The sequence below is a fragment of the Xyrauchen texanus genome, chromosome 38 (genome assembly GCF_025860055.1).
Source record: "Xyrauchen texanus isolate HMW12.3.18 chromosome 38, RBS_HiC_50CHRs, whole genome shotgun sequence".
Taxonomy (NCBI): Eukaryota; Metazoa; Chordata; class Actinopteri; order Cypriniformes; family Catostomidae; genus Xyrauchen; species Xyrauchen texanus.
This window is the reverse complement of record NC_068313.1, coordinates 21,165,804-21,182,125: the sequence shown is the minus strand read 5'-3', so window position 1 is coordinate 21,182,125 and position 16,322 is coordinate 21,165,804. Positions and strand designations below refer to the sequence as shown.

General features: G+C 38.0%; 1 protein-coding gene across 1 annotated transcript; it reads left to right on the top strand.

Annotated features, from left to right (window-relative positions):
- Window positions 1–2,310: 2,310 nt before the first annotated feature.
- Window positions 2,311–15,364, top strand: LOC127631817 (uncharacterized). The gene is made up of 4 exons (XM_052110176.1): window positions 2,311–3,134; window positions 4,325–4,583; window positions 8,778–8,968; window positions 13,015–15,364. The coding sequence occupies exons 1-4, from the start codon at window positions 2,931–2,933 to the stop codon at window positions 13,114–13,116; spliced, it is 756 nt and encodes a 251-aa protein (XP_051966136.1). The 5' UTR covers window positions 2,311–2,930; the 3' UTR covers window positions 13,117–15,364.
- Window positions 15,365–16,322: the final 958 nt, after the last annotated feature.

Below are 16,322 nucleotides of genomic sequence, written 5' to 3'. Positions count from 1 at the left end.
TATAATTTTTGTCATTAATGTAAGCATTTATTTGTGTTCCTTTACTAAGAAACATATTTTTTTAAATAAAATAAAAATAATGATTTATATAAAAAACAGACTATCAAGATTTGTCGCTCAGTCTGAACGCAACCCCATCACACCAACCATTTTCAGCCCATAACATTTTGGTTCCACCCATATGTGAAATTTGTAATCATCTTTCAGCTTTCTTCAGCAGCTTTGTGCAGAAGTAGGCAAGAAACATTGTAATCTGTATTTCAAACTTGATGTAAATTATAGTCAGGTCAGGGTATCGTTTTCAATTCAACCCCATCTCATGAAATTAATATATTAAAATAGTACTAAATTATATTTTAATCCATAATATCTATAGTGTTTATTAATTTAAGTTGCTATTGGTGGGAGAGTTGTGAGGGGGTTGAGATGAGAGTTGTGTATAATTAAAATGGGAACCAAGGGCATAGATTTGGCTGGAATGTTGGCGGGGTTGCAGCAAGAAGCATCTATATGTTTCCATTGATCATGGTATAAATATTGGTGGAGTTGTACATTTTTTGTGTATTGGGGTGGGGTGTATATGGTGTTACCTCCCCATCCCCTCTGGAAACTATTCCCCTGATGGGAACATAATTATAATCAATGCATTGATTGCTGAACACAGCCTGACATTTTAAGGGCTAACAAAATAATGTTGCCGTTTTAGTTAAAAATCAGAACTTAAAATATTTTTAACAAAAGTAATGAGACCACAGACACACAATTTGCCTATTTGTAGCTTCATCACATAAAAATTAAACTGTCATAAATGTTATAGTTGTAGGCTTATGATTAAATTGATATAAGGCAAACCACTTCCATAATGTCTGTGACGGGTCCAAATCAGAGAGGTAGAAATAAAATTAAATAATAAAAGGGCTTTGATGCCCGACAGGGGCTTTTTTTGATGATTATCGTAAGAGTAATAATAAAAATGCATCCCCCTACTCATTTAAGTAGGGACTAATTTATAAATAATGTTTTTTTGACAATAGAGGAAAGAGTGATTTTTTTTAAAATTCGTAATTACCCATAAAATCTTAAATCATTTGGTGCTAAGTTATCTGGATAACTACTTTGACATGGTAAAAGACCGGCACACCTATGGTACAAGAGGTACTGATTATAATATCTACCCATGCAGGTTCAAAAGTTTGATGGGGAAAAATACCTTTTTATACTCTAGTGCAATTGTCTTTAATAAACTACCAGAGTCTCTGAAGAGTATAAATAATGTGAGTTTTAAAATAGATGTTAGAAGATGGCTTTTTAGTTTTTGAATGTTTGATTGTAAATGAGTAAACTGTTAAAATCTGTCTTGTCTGTATTTTGGGCATTGATTGAAAATGAATTGTAGTTTAAATAGGTTGTAAATAGGGTATTTTGCATTCTCACTTATGTACATGCCACCATCTTTTTAAATTACACCAAGGACCACAATGGAAATAAGCTTTTGGCTTTATTGTGTTTGTTTTCATCCTCGACAGTTGTGGGATGTATGTATATCAATGTTGTAAAAATATTTGTAAGTAAAACTTGTCAAATAAATCAAATATAAAAAAAAATAATTGTTGATAAGGTCAACAGAGAATGGGCAGACTGTTTCGAACTGACAAAGTCTACAGTAACTCAGATAACCACTCTGTACAACTGTGGTGAAAAGAATATCATCTCAGAATGCAATGAAGGCGACCTACACATTATTAGGCAGGTGGTTTAATGTTTTGGCTGATCGGTGTATATATTTTATTATTTTTAATACATGTTTATTTTGCATTTTAATTTACAAATAAAATAAATAAATCACTATCACAAGAAAGTTCCATGATTAAATCTTTTTAATATCCAAGAAATAATGGACGAGTTTGATGAGTTATAATTTTTATTTCTTCTGAGAGAATTAATGTCAATTTATTTATGAATTAATGGCAATACAAATGTAGCCTATAATCAAGCATTTTACAGGAGTACGATGCATGCCATCCTCGAGCAGTCTGTGTGGGGCAGTATGCCCAGACAAGTAACCTGCGTGGGGATTCCCCAAAACACAGAGGGAGCTCATTCGTCTGCCGTGGGGTAGAAGGTCAGCAAACAACCGACCACATCCATGATTGTTTCGAAACCCCTCCATCATGTGCATCGCATCTGCAAAGAGACAATAGAAGCGGCTCCTCAAAGGTCAAAGGGGAAGAAATGGGGAATTTCACTGTTCAATTAGGCTCCTTAAATCTCCCCAAGTTTGTTTTGAGCTCTGAAAATCGATTAAAAGGGATTGTTTGATGTTAAAGACAAAGAGACCAATGGATTCAGGACCCCTTATTAATTATTTTTAACCTATTAATGACTATTCATGATTCTCACAATAAAACTGACCCTATAGTTTTATTGTCTGCATTTGAACGAATGCTATGGTTAAATATGCATAAAAAGGTGGCATTTAATATGGATACATTTAACCAGCAGAACTATACTATATACAAGTAATATTTGCGTACTTAAATTGACACTTAATTTGTCGCATTCTATGAGGAATGTTGTTTTTACTCAACAAGGGCAGTTCACATCGAAAGTGTTTTTCCATCCCTTCGCGTAACAGTGTAAACAAACGTTAGAACGACGACGCGTTTTGTTTTTTGACGTCGTGTCACGTTTAAGAAAACTTCATGTCTTAAAAACGCGTCTCGACACACCTGCGTTCTTTTCTATTCGTTGGGCTGCGTCTGGCTTTTCTGAATGGCCCCTAATACATGCCACGAGTCACTCACGAGAATTTTAAGGTGAACGTTTCCCCTCAGTAGTACTACAATAGCGCAACACTTACTGCGAATAAACAAACAAAATTGGGCGTGTCAGGGGATGTTGGTGTCGGTGCTGTCCAGACTGGTCCGTAAATGCGTGCGTTTGTGTCCACTCTTCTTCTTGCCACGCCCCCCGATGATGAGCATGTCAGGACTTGTTATGAGATTGGCAGAAGAAGGCGTGGCCTCAGCGAGCGCTTCACGCGAGTGAAAGCAACTTGCTGTCATCATCGCCGCGCGGCTAACCCTAACCCTGGAATAACAACTACTACTGACTTCAGAACCAAATATTTAAAGGTAAGCATAACTGTACTTTTCAATCTTGTAGAACATGCAATTTTGTAGGCATCAATGAAACATGACTGTCTTGGGTCAGTATGTGTGGCACATCTGTGCTCGTTTAGGTGAAATAGGTGTCCCATCCGAAAAGATGAGTGGTGTATGTAGCGCTTCGTTTAGATGTGTACCTCCAGTAAAATGAATAACCGTGACTCACTGTGTGCTAATGTGGTGCACCCATTTGTCAGTCTTTGGTGCAAACGTTAAAAATATCAGTTGATGATGACATATTATGGAATCACTTATGAAAATATGACATTCAGAGGATGTCATGGATTAACCTATAACTCGTTGTAATGTTCCATTTGATCATGTGTCACCCGCTTAGGCTATTTGTAGATCGAAATAAAACAACCGCTGAAAATGTCCGTCGAATCACAGCATATACAACTGCGTTGTATATCAAAGTACTGTCACTTTCCATGATTATCCTCCTCTTCAGATCTTTACCTAATTTTCAGGCTTGCATCACTCAACAAGTCACCTACTGTGTATTTGCTGTAGGTGCCACTTTTCCGACGCTTCATAATTTCCACGCTCGCGACACCTGTCCTTTTTGCCAACTGAGAAAAAAAATCGATAAAATCAAAGTCGGTGGCGCAATAAAGAAAACGCAATACTCATTCTAGTGGAATGGAGCATTTTAAAAGCAGTGTGTACTTCATAGGCTAGTTCCGACGTGTAAGATTTTGTTGAACGCGGGAGAAATGTTAAAGCGCGCGAGAAGCAGTGTGTGACATCGCGTGCACGGATTTGTTTACAAACACATCCTCGAGGCTCAAGCACGAGGGTGCCGTTTCTGCCATCTTGCGGTTGCTCATAATATAGGTTGCAGGGTCAGTTATGAAAAATGCATTGCTACAATGTTTTCTAGCATCAGTAGCTCTTGATATTAGACTCTCTATGTAATGTGTAAACCAATTATTTTATTATCACGCATTTTGAGCTATGATAGAATTATTTTCTTGAAATGTCTCAGCTCTATTCTCAGATAATTGAATTAGTCTGACAGCTGCCCATATATTTAATTTGCATGCAGTAGCATATGATGTAATTTTGAGAGCAGGCTTATTAAACAGAAGAAGTTGTATGCAATCAGACAAATCAGGTGTTATCTATAGCATTTAATCGGCCTCTCTCATTTTAAGGCTGTATATGGTATGGCCCGACCAGAGATGGAAAGCAGGGTGGGCGACCGCAACCCTGGTGCTCCACAGAGCTGCAGGATGGAGGTGCTATGTCAGGATGCCTGGCAGAGTGGCAGTACCTTCCAGCCCCACCACCGGCACCGCACCATTGCCACTCAGACCAGCACTGTATCTGTACCACTACCCCACATCCCCACACAAGATGCCTTCATCTCAGCCAGTGTCCAACAACAGGACAATCCACTCAGGGAAAATACAGGTAGGCCTCTGCAACAAAGCGATAATGTTTGTGAATTGATGTTTATGTGCATCAGTGATTGAAAAGCTATGGTGAATTTGATTATCAGTGATATATCAGCTAGGTCAATTAATTGTCAATTAATCAGCTGATACCACGTTTGATTGACAGATTTTCAGATGAGTTTGTTTTTCCTTATGTCATTTCCCATACCAACAGCCTTGTCCATGCAAAATAAACATGCACAATTTTTGAGTGAATTTTAAGAAAACAGCATTATTTAAGTGTTCATGTCATTGCAGCAATTCTATGTACGTCTTATTTGCTGTCATTTAAATGGTATTAGAAAACCATCAGCATTGCTTTGTCCATCTGTCATCATGCTCTCTAAATTGGTATTGGCATCCGCCACTCAACTACTTGTGATTATCATAAAATATTTAAATGACTCAAGGGTTAAAATGCACCAGGAAATACCCCCCATGCTCTTGCTGTGGCATGTTTAGACATGTTCTTTGCTGTTGGCTTCCTGTCAAGCGCTGCTCAGTCCACAATGGGAGTGTGACTCAGAGAATCGAGTATCGCCTCAATGTTGTGGTCTCCCTTGCGTCTTTTCCCTACGTTCTCTATTCCTCGTGTTTTTAACTTCACTTTAGCTGTCAGTGAACCTTACCTGTCACTTCTGCTGACACCCCTACTTTAAGGCATTCCTCACTAGCTGATAACCTGCCCTGGTCCCTCCCTGTACTCCAGCTGTCCACCCTATCCCAGCCCACCCTTCATTCCTGTCCACCAATGGCTGTATTTCAGCTCAGGCTGCACAGGCTTGCAGTTACCCTGGCAACAAGCCAGAACACAGCACTCCGAAGCTCTCAATTCACCTGCAACGAGGATCAGCAGATTCTCATGGCTGCGCCACTAATCCTCAGTATAGAGGCATTTTCTCTCTGCATAGTTGCTCATATTATTGTCGTGAGAAAAGCAAGTGCGTGAAGGATCCCTGAACCTTGAGCAAAATATTGTAGTTGACCAAATATACAGTACACAACAGTGTATGTAATTTCCCCAAAAGTATAAACTTTGCATCTCTGTAGTGGTATCAACACATTGCTCTGCTTGTTTGAGCAGCCTGACATAGTAACATTGAGCATATTCACATGCACACCAATTCACTGATAACTACCAAAACAATAGCTTATCCAAACAATCCAACAACGCAAGAAAATGCGTTTACATGATATTTGAAGTAATCAGATCATTCCCTGTTTTTGGCACTTTAAAATGCACACATTGGACAAGTAAGATAAAATCCATGGCTAGGTTTGCATTAAGTACAGGAAAATGTACTGTCAGCTGGTTGTTTTCACAAAATAAACCTTCAGGGTGATACAAGATCCTGATCACCCTGTTGGGGGTTTATTTTGCAAAAATATCTATCTGATAGTATATTATACTGCTTATTACATGGCTACTAACCAAATAAATAAATTCATGGACAAAAAAATTGGATTTGCATTGAATTTATGTAATTATGTGAGAAAAAAGCAATCTCTGAACAGTTAAATTATGTTGGTGTTTATTTTGTTATTAATGAACGTCTCACTGCTCTTATTACAAAACGACTGGCCAAATAAATAAATAATTGTGCAAGAAACATTGATTTTAGTTGACTTTATTTTATTAGCTTACTTGCAGAGATCGCACAGTGATCCGAGAAGCAGGAAAGATGGCTCATAGTACCCGTATGAGTGGTCTGATACGTGGATGTGCCGTTGTTACTGAGAAATATCAGACAGCTAGATGCCGCCACTGACCAATCAGAATCAAGTATTCCAGAGAGTCATGTAGTAAACTATTTTAATGCACAACATGGAGGCAAAGAACCACCCGACCCAACCCCATCAGAATTGAGTGTTCGAATAGACCATTGGATACAGTAAATGTCAGAAGGATGAGACCAGATATCCAAGCGCGAAGGCAAAGTAACAAAATATTTTGAATATAAAACAGCAGAGCTGGGAAGTGTGAGGGTAACCTGGCACCTACAGCAGATAGAAATCTGTTTACCTGCAGATAGAAATCAGGGTAATGGGCAAAAATCTATATGTGTCAACCGGTTTACGGAAAGGCGTTTACATGACTTTAAATGTTGTCGACTTAGTTACGAATAATTAGTGTAAGAGCATGTAAACGCACTCATTGGGTCGACCAGTTGTGTCGTGTGGGGTGGGACAATCTGTTTGTCTGACCGATAAATGATGGGGAGTGTGTTCGAAAACAGTTAGCACAGAGATTTTGAGTGAGGAACGTTATGGCCTTTTACAACAACAGTACACTTGAACTTTTCCTTATGAGCTTAAATATTATCTCTTTCCTGCTGTCACCCCAACAATAAATTTGAGGTTTGCAAGGAAAAGAGTTCAGGAGAGGTCCAACAATGCCTAGCCAGATAGAATAGAAAGTGAATATTATAATGATATAAAGCACTTGGTAGTTACTTATTAGGACCAAAAACAAAAACACAATTGTGTCTCAACATATGACATCAAGTGCATATTAAAGTTAACAAATGTGCATTAGCCCCTGTTATGCATGTAATCCCACTGCCATTGTAATCTCTGCTGAATCTATATTTGGTTAGATTACTCACCCTTTTGCATGTCTGCATGTTATATGGTTGTTAAACATCAGGTTGAATAATACAAATAGATTATAATTTATCGAAAATTGAACCTGTGCCAAATTGCTGTATATCTAGTTTTTTTTTTAAGAGTACTGTATATTTTAAACATTGCGTCAGAAGCATTTTTTTCTGAAAGTAGCAACCCTCATTGAACTTCATAATAAACACTCAAAGGATCAACTACTCATAACTAGTCCTTTAAAAAGAGCAGTAAACAGAGCAACATGTGGTATCACATTCAGCCAAGTGAATTACAAAATAGAGATAAAAAGTAAGAGAGAAGAGTACACTTTACAGAGTTTGTAATAGGGATTTTATTTTATAGTGGTCAATCAACAGGTTTTTCAATTGCCAAAACCCATAACTAGAGAGGTGGTTGGAGAATGGCCGATATCATGCTGATTATATATGCTATTTAGGCTAATACAATTACAGCAATTAAGATGTATAAATATATGCTCAAATGAAACATTTTGAATTTACACAATGAAACTTTTTTTACTAGAGATGCACCAATATATTGGCCAAACATCGGTATTAATCGATAAAATAAATTATCGGACATCGGCCGATTGTTTAAAAACAGACAATGATCAGGGCCGATTATTTCCTGTCAAAAAGGCTGGAAAAATACATAAGACAAGTAGCCTACAACTCGTGCTTTGTGTGAAATAAAATATCTCTTGCATGGAATTAATTACTAATTGAGTGACAACGGCAACAGAGTTGCAATTTGCACTGCTAGAATTTCACAATGTAGAACGAATGTTAAAACTTTGAACACAACTAATATGATTACTCACCTTAAAGCTTAACACAGTAAGGAATATAACAAGTTTGTTAAAGCTAAATCGGAGGCTGCTTAATCTAAAAACGGTATTGTATCTGCATCGACAGATGTTGTTCTAAATAATCGAATATCGGCATCGTCCCACAAATTTTGTACCGTTGCATTCCTAAATTAAGTAAATTTTAAACAGAAATGTTTTAATATTCATTGACTAGGCCTTTAGTAGATTTTGCTTTCTTTTACTTGATCAAGCAGACACAGTTATTGGCCGATACCGATAATCTCATAATTGCCAAATATTGGCCAGTGTATCAACCTAGCTCATAAATGAGTCTAATTCATTTTGTACTGTTGTTGGAAAGGCCGAGTCATGTGCGCATGCGCTACTTACGTTCAGTCATCATCAGCACAGAGCGGGACTGTACAAGCAAGACTGTGTGTGCGAAGTGCGTCAATAAATATATACCACAAATACACACAGCTAAATACTTTAAGCAACCTGTGTACTGCTGTTTTGTGCAAGGCCAAACTGTCAACAATAAACCTCCTTTGCATGGAACTGATTGAATCTAGTGTGTTCTGATCGACACCCCATTGAGGAAAGCTAGAAATAACAAATCATCACCTATTACAGTCCAAGCCTCCTATCGAACAACTGTATTAGTAATTGTATATTTTTTATTAATCTATAATTTAGTCTTTATTACACCATTCACATTTGTTCAACATTTCTTCTGCCCAGGTACAGAACAGGAACTCAGAGAAAGACAGCAACACCTGCCTGATCAACAATCAGACAACCAGAGCTCCTCAGAAGACTCAATGTCCAGCAGTGGTGACGACAATCTCAGACTGGAGGAGCAGGCGGTAGAGAGGGTGGCTACACAACTGAGGACCATTGGAGACGAGATGAATGCTGTTTTACTTCAGAGGGTAAGAATCATGTTTGTCTAGTTACAATAGTTTAAATATGTCACTGCTGTTTTCATTAAGTGTCATTAATTATGACAAAGTAAATAGGCATGGACAGTGTCTGTTTGTTAATATAAGGGAGTGTGCCAGGGCGTACACTAGCGTAGCCTCCAGTGGGTCTTCTAGTAAATGGATCAATATGATATTCACAAGTCCATAGTGCGTGTTGTGACTGGAGTCGAGTTTCCAGTTGTGGCTGAACTTAATAACCTTCTCTCCCTCTCTCGCTCTCTCACACGCTCTGTATCCCTGTTGTATTGCGTGAGGAGTTAGGCAGTGAGGCAGGCCGGAGTAAACAGAGACTAATCTCCCCTCCCCCCGACCAAACCCACCTTCCCCCTTCTCTTCTCAAACAAACACACATGACGTCACTGCTTTGCCTGTGTGCAGTTTTCCAGGCGAAACTACAAACACGCACACACTCTGGGATGCATATTTAATTTCATACCTTTATCCTTACGTGCGCACACTACTTTTCTCAATCCCGGTTCCTGAGGAATGATTGCTTTTACACATCCGACCGGTTTTTCTTTTACACACACACACACACACACACACACACACACACACACACACACACACACACACACACACACACACACAGACACACACATACAAAAATGCATGCCTACTCACAACTGTACTGACACACGCAATGTAATAAAATCCAGTATGTCTTGTCGAGGCTGCTGCCGACACCGTCACGTGTAGAAGGTCTGTGACCTGTCGCGTAGCCATTCTGAACTCTGATACCAGTGTGTTTTTACTGGTCAATGGCTTTGTTTACTTAGAATAACATGGCATGGTCTTCCCTAAACAGTAGAGCAACAAAAGCTCAGTGTGTTTGTGCAGTATCGTGTCTCTTGTGTATGAGTGCAGAAGGAGGTTTCTCATCCACCATGTAGTTGTGAGACTGGTGGACCACATAGCCCTTTTCCATCAAAATTGTGATGTTATCGTGCCGAGATTGTGCTCCGCTGGTTCACAGCCAGGGTAATCTGGAGCCGTAATCATAAACTAGGCACGCTTTTTCACCGACCTGAGAGCCGAACGGTGACGTAATGGGTTACTGTCTAGGTGGTAGTTTCACGTGACTACCTCTAACATGAGCAAACATGCCGCATCACAGTGTGTTTGTATACAGCTTTTACTCTTGTTTTTGAGGACATGTATAAACATATGGATTAATGCAATCCATCATTATTACATCGCTCAACAAGATTGTCAGAGATGACATCTTTGCTAAAGACGACAGGTAATGTAATTACACTATATTGTATGAACTATGGCTTAACTTGGCAAGTTCTGTAAACTGTTACAGTGGAATCAGTATTAACATTGGTGTTCCAGATGGTTGTATTTGGATTTTTGACATAATATATAATATTATTGATTGAGAATCCCACCGTTTTACTTAACAGATAGCTGTGATCTTCCAAACTTAGTGAGTAGCTGGTCAAAAATCCCCTTACAGAACAAAACAATAAACAAAATAAGATGACAACAGTGTAAGGAAAGCTAACAAATTTGGCAAATAAAAAACTTTCTGAGATCAGCTGCAGAAGACACCAGCGATTCACTGATTATCACGAGCGTTACTGGCTGAATTAAAAACCCCAGTTAGTTAGCAGACTAACTAACTAACAGAGCAAACATCGTTGCTCCATCTATAGATGCTTTTACTTTTGTCCTTCTTATGGTCCCTCTGTACTCCCTGAAGTGTTTTTCAATTTGTTTATGATTTGGTCAGTTGTCGGACTGAAGGTAGAGCACTTGTTTCGTCATGTTACCTAAGCACTTTTGATGTCTGATAATTTTGTGGGTTTTTTATTGAGAAGAAGTACTTCTGCTGCAGACAGTAGCTACTGCTGTTGTTTGGGAGAACATTACCATGGTGATGAAACATTATCCCGCCGTCTGTCCCCTGACGTAATCGGTTCCGTAATCGTAGAGACCAGCAAGCTTTTGGGGCCAGTGTCAAACCAGGTTTTTGGCCCCGGAAAGGCCTTTTCTGTGGTGGAAATGCGTGGAACAGTTCGAGAATTCACACCAGGCCAGGAACCCGCACACGAACCATGTCTGTGGAAAAGGGCTAACAACAGATAGTTCCCCTCCCCCCACTCCAGTTCTCTGTTTCTGGTTCTCTCAGGTCCCTTCTGTATTTTGAGCATTCAGTAGCTCAGTAACTTTCCCTTGGACACTCTTGTATTCCATGTGTTTTGCTCACCTGTGGCAACTTCATCTCTTTCACTTTTCAAGGTGCCCATGCTCATGGAAATGTGGAAATATTAGGGAATTTTAAAATGGTGGTTTTCAGCCCAAAAAGGCATGGAAAATAATTAAATTGGGAAATGTCTGTAGTGTATATACTTTCTTCTAGTTATGCTCAGCTAGAAAAGTAATATTTATTTAAAATGTAAAATGATAGATAATATGTGTATACATATTATATAACATTTAATGTTTAATAAAAATAAAATAAAAATATTAAAAAAATAAAAATAATTGAATGAGAAAATTATTAAATTACGCTTAAAAATAATATAAATTAAAATAATTAAATAATCAAATTATTATTTAAAAAAATTATATTTTATTGGCTAGAAATTTTAAGTATAGTAAGTGCAATTTTTGTAAAATAGTTTTTTATTGCATATAAAGTAAAAATCCAGATAAATTATGAAAAATAATAAAATACAAAAAATTCATGGACAATTACTATAATTGTTTTCTTTTGTCATTAACAATTTTTATTGACCCCCCCATCACCCAAAAATACATCCAAGACACACATATACATGCAGTTCAAAGAAAATACTCTTGTCATAAAAAGACAAAGAAATTAACCAACCGAAAAAAATAAAAAAAGATTAATTACAGAAATTACCCAATTGTCCCTCTCCACTACTCCTCCCCCTCAACCCCCCTGGAAGGCCAAATAAGTGCCCCACTTCCTGCCATAATCACCCAACCTGCCCAGTATTCTATGAGATATCTCCTCAAAAGCCGCCACTCTGCCCATATAATTATTTTCTAGCTGTGCTCAGATAGGGCTAAATCTTTTTTTAATAAATGTTGAAATGTAAAATAGAAATTTACAAATAATATTCATAATAAATAAAAATAATGATGTAATTAAAAAAAGTTCTGTATCTGGTAGAAAGCCTGAAAATGATCATGGAAATTAATAAAATCATAAAAAGTAATTGAAAATTATTATTATTATTTTGTAGTTAAGCTGAGCTTTAAAATATTTTATGAGTGCAATTTCTATCAAATATTTTTATTAAACCATATCCAGAAACCCCATAGAAATGTCAGATAAATGGAAAATGAGTTTTGTAACACAATAATCTCTTAATTATAGTGTCCATATTTCCTGTCTTGCACCTTTCTCATTGTTTTGCTCATTCTTTCACTCTCTCTTACTTTCAATCTCATCCCCCGTGATGAGGTATTTTTAGAGGATGACTCATAGCAGCTGTTGACAAGTAATTTGCTGCCTCTCCTGACTCCACTTAGACATTGTCTGTCTGGGACAGCCTCACCCCACCCGGTGTGTCCACACAAGCATTACAAACCCACGCACACATACACACAGCTCTGCTAACAAAAACCCACTCAAACACAGATCATCACAGCTCGGTTTCTCAGTGTGAGCATTCCTATTGGTTACAAACTTTCAAGTGATTACATTGCTTCTGCTTTTGGACAAAAGAGGTGGAAAAAGCTAATTACACAAAGAGGATTTTGAAATTCACTTTCCACCTGGTGAAAGAACTAGTGAGAGACCTCAAATTGACTTTGCTGAGCTGTTTTCCTTCACAGACAGATGATTAGAGAGAAATCTAAAATCTAAGTAGGTCAGCTATGCTGTTTTACGGTCCCCAAACGCTTAGATACAACGTTCAAAAACACGTTTTTGTGAGTCACTTAAAATGTTCACTTTATTGCATAAAAAATAAAAGTGAACTCTTAGTGAGCTAATTCTCTTCTCTTTGTTTCAGAACGCTGCCCCACGATGGCAAAACTGGAGGGGTCTATACCGCGGGCTCGTTGCATTCGTCGCTGACACCATCAATGCGTTCTACCAGCATGGGCTCAGATAAAAAAACGGTTTGAAGTCACAGGAAGAGTGCAGGCGCTCTTAAAACACTGTTTCTGCTCGGGGACTTTTCTGCAGGATCGGATATCCATTTTTTGTTTCTTTATCTGTGATTTTTTTTTTGTTTGTTTGTTTTTGTATATTTTGTATATCAGTTTTCTATCTTTATCCGATGGATTTTGATGTAGTATAGTGACTGAAGTGTCCCAGTTTAGACATCAGTAGGTGGAGTGTGTGCCTGTGTCTGTCTCTGATACATGTGAAGCACAGTCAGTAGGGTTCTCAGTTTGACACGGCTGTTGTTGTCAGCGCATTTGCGTACTCCTTTGCATCTTTGAATACTGTGCTGAGAGGTTGCATTAAGCTGGGTTGCACTCAAGCAAAGAGATTGATTCGATTTGCGTAGTGCCTCAGGCCCAGAAGTACTTTATCTGTTATGGGTTCTCCTCTTAGCTGCCTTACAGGAGCAATAATCGTGCAGCACTATCAGTCACCAGTGGCGCAGGGCACGTGCCCGCACACCATTAATGGGAAACGGGTGAAAATTGTCTAGACTATCAAGATAACGGTATGCTTCTCTGAGTAAAGCACATTTTAATGGAGCAAAGTTGGATTGTGCCTTGCTTGCAACCTTTTTGAGCCCCTTGTGTACTATCTAAAGCAATCAGGGACAATCAATGGATGGTGTGAGGGTAAAGTGTCAGTGCCCTGTGGCCTCCTACCTGATTTTACACTTTGGGACACAAATTTGGCACGGAAAGGAATAGTTCATCCAAAAATGAAAAAAATAAAAATAAATAAAACTTCTGTCATAATTTACTCACTCTCATGTTGTTCCAAACACATTTCATTTTCCTTCTTCCATTGAACACTAATGGAAACATTAAGCAGAATTATAGCTTCAGTCAGCATTCACTTTCAATGCATCTTTTTTCCATACATTGAACGTGATTGGTGGCCAAAGCTAACATTCGGCCTAATATCTCCTTTCAACAAAAAAAAAGGAAGTCAAACGGGCTTGGAACAACATGAGGATGAGTAGTAAATGATCACAGAAGATTCATTTCTAGATTAACTATTCCTTTAATTCAAAGATTGGTCACCTCCAATGGAGGTACTTGTTGGAAATCCAGACCACTAGTTTATGAAATGGCTGGTTCGCAGTGTTAATATTTGTTTGGATTACACGTGTACATATATTTGTGAGAAAAGGACAAAAGATAGAAGGAAATAGGAGTTCTCTTTCTTATGTGGTGTGTATATTTTGATGAAATGCAATGACCTAAAAGTACTTTAATTTCCTTTTTCAAAAGAGTAAGAACAGTTTGTTGTTCTTCATTTATTTGGACCAACACTGGGTCACAATTATTGTTCTAAAAATCCAGTCGATTTCTTCCTATTTGCAAATTTATTGACAGTTGAATATCTGAAGTCCTGTAAAGTTCTAAAAAATCCCAGTTACCACATGCGTATAGAAGTCTCAGAAAAGCACAGTCTAATTTATTTTGTTTGTCCATTTGTACGTTTGGTTATTTCGATGAAATACTCCTTAATCTTTTACAATGATCAAGTGGATTAAATAAGCATGGAGATATACATAACTGTCATGTTCTATGGACCAAATATCTCTAACTTTTTGTGAACATTCCCCTAAACAAGTTTGTGAATAACAGCACACTCAATTCTCTTCTGTTATCATTTGTCTAAAATAGGATCAGACTAATGTAAAAAAACAAAGAAAAAACAACAACAACTGAGCCAAACTAGAATCATACTTGAACAGATATGTTCTAAATGAATCAATGTGAGGGTGGTCCGTTGTTTTCAGATACAGTTTTCTCAGATGCCTTTAACTGGATCACCTTTACACAGTCATAACACTGCTATGGCTTTCAAGTACTTCCACAAAAAACTAATTAGATAAAACTGTGGGCAATCAACTAATCTAACCACTCGGTTTTGTTTTTATGGCATTATGTGGACCAGAGATGTCCATCCTGTGTTTGCCTAACTCATCACTTCCTGTGTCAAACAATTGTGTGGTCTGCTTCCTGTGACCACTCATTGATACCTGTGTTTCTGCTAAAGCCCCTCATCGGGGAAAGGCCTTACGTGTACTGTGAAATCCACACTACTCTCAAGCTCATGTCAGACTCATTTTCTAGCTTTGTACTTTTGCCATATTGATTTTTGTATGTAAAAGTTTCTAAATGAATTTTGTATAGTTTTTTCCTTGCCATTTTCAATAAATATGAGAATTACATCTCTGTGGTTGATGTTTGTTGATTGTACAGTCGTCTGCCAAAGGATTTAAATTAATATATTAAAAATGCAATTTTAAAGGTCAAAAGGTCTCATCAGTAAAGTCTTTGTGATCCCATCACCGGCAGATTAGATGAACAGAAAGGACCTTTTCTTTTGCATATTCCATCTGATATAAACACATATTTACACAATGTTGGGGTTGTGTAATCATTTTGTGAACACCATGAAGCATAACGAACAAGATGTGATAGATTGTGATCTTCGTGTTCCCTGAACAGTTCCTTTGCAGGCCCATTCAGAGTGTTCTTAAAGTCACCCAATATGCTTTCCTTTAATATGTAACATGGCTCTTTGTGTATGTAAAAGGGCTGCAAATGTACAAAGCACAAAGTCCACGCCAAAGGGTCTTATTCTCTCCCACAGACTACACTGCTCCTGAACTGCCTGACATGCCTGGTTTGCAATCCAACCATTACTTCCGTGATTTAGGCATGTCATTGTGTAAAATGTTCATGAAAGATTTGTTCATTTAGAACGAATCTTTTATGTGACTTAGAAGAACGAGTAGTCTCAGAGAGTGATACATTAGTTTTGTGTTGGCCGCAGATGTGCGTTGCGTAACCTCTGTTCATTTGTTAAGTTATAACCGCATAGGTGCTGTACAGGAAACAGAAATGATTATTTCACCTTTCAACTCTTTTGATCCGAGTCATTTGTTCTTTTGTCACGTGACAGCCATATACGCTATGCGTTGCTCACACAGGAAACAGAATTGATTAGTTCACCTCTCGAGTCTTCTGTCCGAGTCAGTTGTTCTTTTGTCACCTGACAGCCGTATGTGCATAGCACATACGGCCGTTACGTGACAAAAGCACAAATGACTCTGACAAGAAGATTCCAGAGATGAACTAATCACTGTTGCTCAAAATTTGTCCTTGGCTGCAT

What these genes read in the sequence shown, in the direction of transcription:
- LOC127631817 (XM_052110176.1), top strand. Translation starts at nt 2,931, where the DNA reads ATGCGTGCGTTTGTGTCCACTCTTCTTCTTGCCACGCCCCCCGATGAT. An exon ending in TCAGAACCAAATATTTAAAG is followed by an intron (nt 3,135 to 4,324) that starts GTAAGCATAACT and finishes TCTCATTTTAAG; the next exon opens with GCTGTATATGGTATGGCCCG. An exon ending in ATGCTGTTTTACTTCAGAGG is followed by an intron (nt 8,969 to 13,014) that starts GTAAGAATCATG and finishes TCTTTGTTTCAG; the next exon opens with AACGCTGCCCCACGATGGCA.